The 2,500-nt window shown below is 52.1% G+C and overlaps 1 protein-coding gene across 1 annotated transcript in view; it reads left to right on the plus strand.

The window, feature by feature from the left end:
• LOC122267416 (uncharacterized) overlaps window positions 1-2,500 on the plus strand; it is a 28,657-nt gene that overhangs the window by 17,323 nt on the left and 8,834 nt on the right. The window contains exon 11 of the mRNA XM_086554748.1: window positions 2,050-2,237. Coding sequence (XP_086410874.1) covers window positions 2,050-2,237 — 188 coding nt within the window. The remainder of the gene's footprint in view (window positions 1-2,049; window positions 2,238-2,500) is intronic.

Consider the following 2,500-nt stretch of genomic DNA (forward strand, 5'->3'; position numbering starts at 1 on the left):
AGTTGCTTGTTCTAGAGTTCAGGGAGTTGCTTGTTCTGGAATTGTTTGTTCAAGGAGTTGCTTGTTCTGGAATTGTTTGTTCAGGGAGTTGCTTGTTCTGGAATTGTTTGTTCAAGGAGTTGCTTGTTCTGGAATTGTTTGTTCAGGGAGTTGCTTGTTCTGGAATTGTTTGTTCAAGGAGTTGCTTGTTCTGGAATTGTTTGTTCAAGGAGTTGCTTGTTCTGGAATTGTTTGTTCAGGGAGTTGCTTGTTCTGGAATTGTTTGTTCAAGGAGTTGCTTGTTCTGGAATTGTTTGTTCAGGGAGTTGCTTGTTCTGGAGTTTTTTGTTCAAGGAGTTGCTTGTTCTGGAATTGCTTGTTCAGGGAGTTGCTTGTTCTGGAATTGTTTGTTCAGGGAGTTGCTTGTTCTGGAATTGTTTGTTCAAGGAGTTGCTTGTTATGGAATTGTTTGTTCAAGGAGTTGCTTGTTCTGGAATTGTTTGTTCAAGGAGTTGCTTGTTCTGGAGTTTTTTGTTCAGGGAGTTGCTTGTTCTGGAATTGCTTGTTCAGGGAGTTACTTGTTCAGGAGTTGCTTGTTCGTGAAGTTGCTTGTTCATGGTGTGTCTTGTTCACGATGTTATAATTTCTGCATCTCACACTCTCTAACCATATACCTGTCTCTGTGTGGACCTTTTTAATTCTGCCGTTACCCCCCCCCCCCCTTCTCTCTCTCTCCCTCTCTGCGCACCTCTCTCTCTCTCTCCCGCTCTCCCTCCTCCCTATCTTTTTCTACCTCTCTCCCCAACCCCCCCCCCCCCCCCCCTCCCCCCCCCTCCCACTCACCCCCCCCTCCCCCCACCCCCCCCCCCCCCCTCCCCCCCACCCCCCTAAATATTATTTATTTCCCCCTCTAACCCCACTCCTTCTCCTCCTACACCGCTGCTACCCACACCAGGATATGCCGCTGACGGCTGACGTCGTCGGTATAGTAGGTGAGGTTCTCGAAAACCCCGACCCATGGAAGGAGCTGAAGGAAGCTGACGGGAGTCGCGCCTTTGGACGTGTGCAGGACCTGGTCGCTTCGGCAGCCCTCGCCGTCGGGGACTTGCTCAGCAGCAACGAGGCAGAAGATTTTCGGAGTGACAGCTTGCGTAAGAGATGGATTTTCTTTCTCTCTCTCTCTCTCTCTTTCTCTTACACACTCTCTCTCTTTCTCCTCCCTCTCTCTCTCTCTTTCTCTTTCTCTCTTTCTCCTCCCTCCCTCTCTCTCTCTCTCTCTCTCTCTCTCTCTCTCTTTTCAGTGGTTATGTGTAGTCTAGGTGGGGTTGTGTGGTGTGAGGGTAATGTGGACTTTTTTTTTTATTTGCTCTGTCTGTCTGTCTTTTGTCAATTGTTCTGTCTTTTCGACTCTCTCTCTCTCTCTCTCTCTCTCTCCTCCCCCTCTCTACTACCCTTACTCCCCTCCCTCTCTCTCTCTACTTCCCTCCATCTCTCTACTACCCTTACTCCCCTCCCTCCCTCTCTCTACTTCCTTCTCTTCCCTCTCCCCCTCTCTCTACTTCCCCTCCTCTCTTCCCTCCCTCCCTCTCTCTACTACCCTTCCTCCCCTCCCTCTCTCTCTACCTCCCTCCCTCTCTCTACTACCCTTACTCCCCTCCCTCTCTCTCTCTACTTCCCTCCCTCTCTCTACTTCCTTCTCTTCCCTCCCTCCCTCTCTCTACTACCCTTACTCCCCTCCCTCTCTCTCTCTACTTCCCTCCCTCTCTCTACTTCCTTCTCTTCCCTCCCTCCCTCCCTCTCTCTACTACCCTTACTCCCCTCCCTCCCTCTCTCTACTTCCCTCCCTCTCTCTACTTCCCTTACTCCCCTCCCTCTCTCTCTCTACTTCTCTCCCTCTCTCTCTCTCTACTTCCCTCCCTCTCTCTCTCTACTTCCCTCCCTCTCTCTACTTCCTTCTCTTCCCTCCCTCTCTCCCGCTCTCCCTCCTCCCTATCTCTTTCTACCTCTCTCCCCCAAACCCCAACCCCCCTTTTTCCCTCTAACCCCACTCCTTCTCCCCGCTGACACCAGGGATATGCCGCTGACGTCGTCGGTATAGTAGGTGAGGTTCTCGAAAAACCCGACCCATGGAAGGAGCTGAAGGAAGCTGACGGGAGTCGCGCCTTTGGACGTGTGCAGGACCTGGTCGCTTCGGCAGCCCTCTCCGTGGGGGACTTGCTCAGCAGCAACCAGGCAGAAGATTTTCGGAGTGACACCTTGCGTAAGAGATGGATTTTCTTTCTCTCTCTCTCTCTCTCTTTCTCTTACACACTCTCTCTCTTTCTCCTCCCTCTCTCTCTCTCTTTCTCCTCCCTCCCTCTCTCTCTCTCTCTACTTCCCTCCCTCTCTCTACTTCCTTCTCTTCCCTCCCTCCCTCCCTCCCTCCCTCCCTCCCTCCCTTCCTCCCTGCACGTCCCTCCCCGCTCTCTCTACTTTTCTCCCTTCCTCCCTCCCTCCTTCCGTGTCCTTCCCTCTTCCCTCT

Source organism: Penaeus japonicus, unplaced genomic scaffold (assembly GCF_977035675.1).
Source record: "Penaeus japonicus unplaced genomic scaffold, GWHDUDI00000001_assembly GWHDUDI00000030, whole genome shotgun sequence".
In the NCBI taxonomy this organism is placed as follows: domain Eukaryota; kingdom Metazoa; phylum Arthropoda; class Malacostraca; order Decapoda; family Penaeidae; genus Penaeus; species Penaeus japonicus.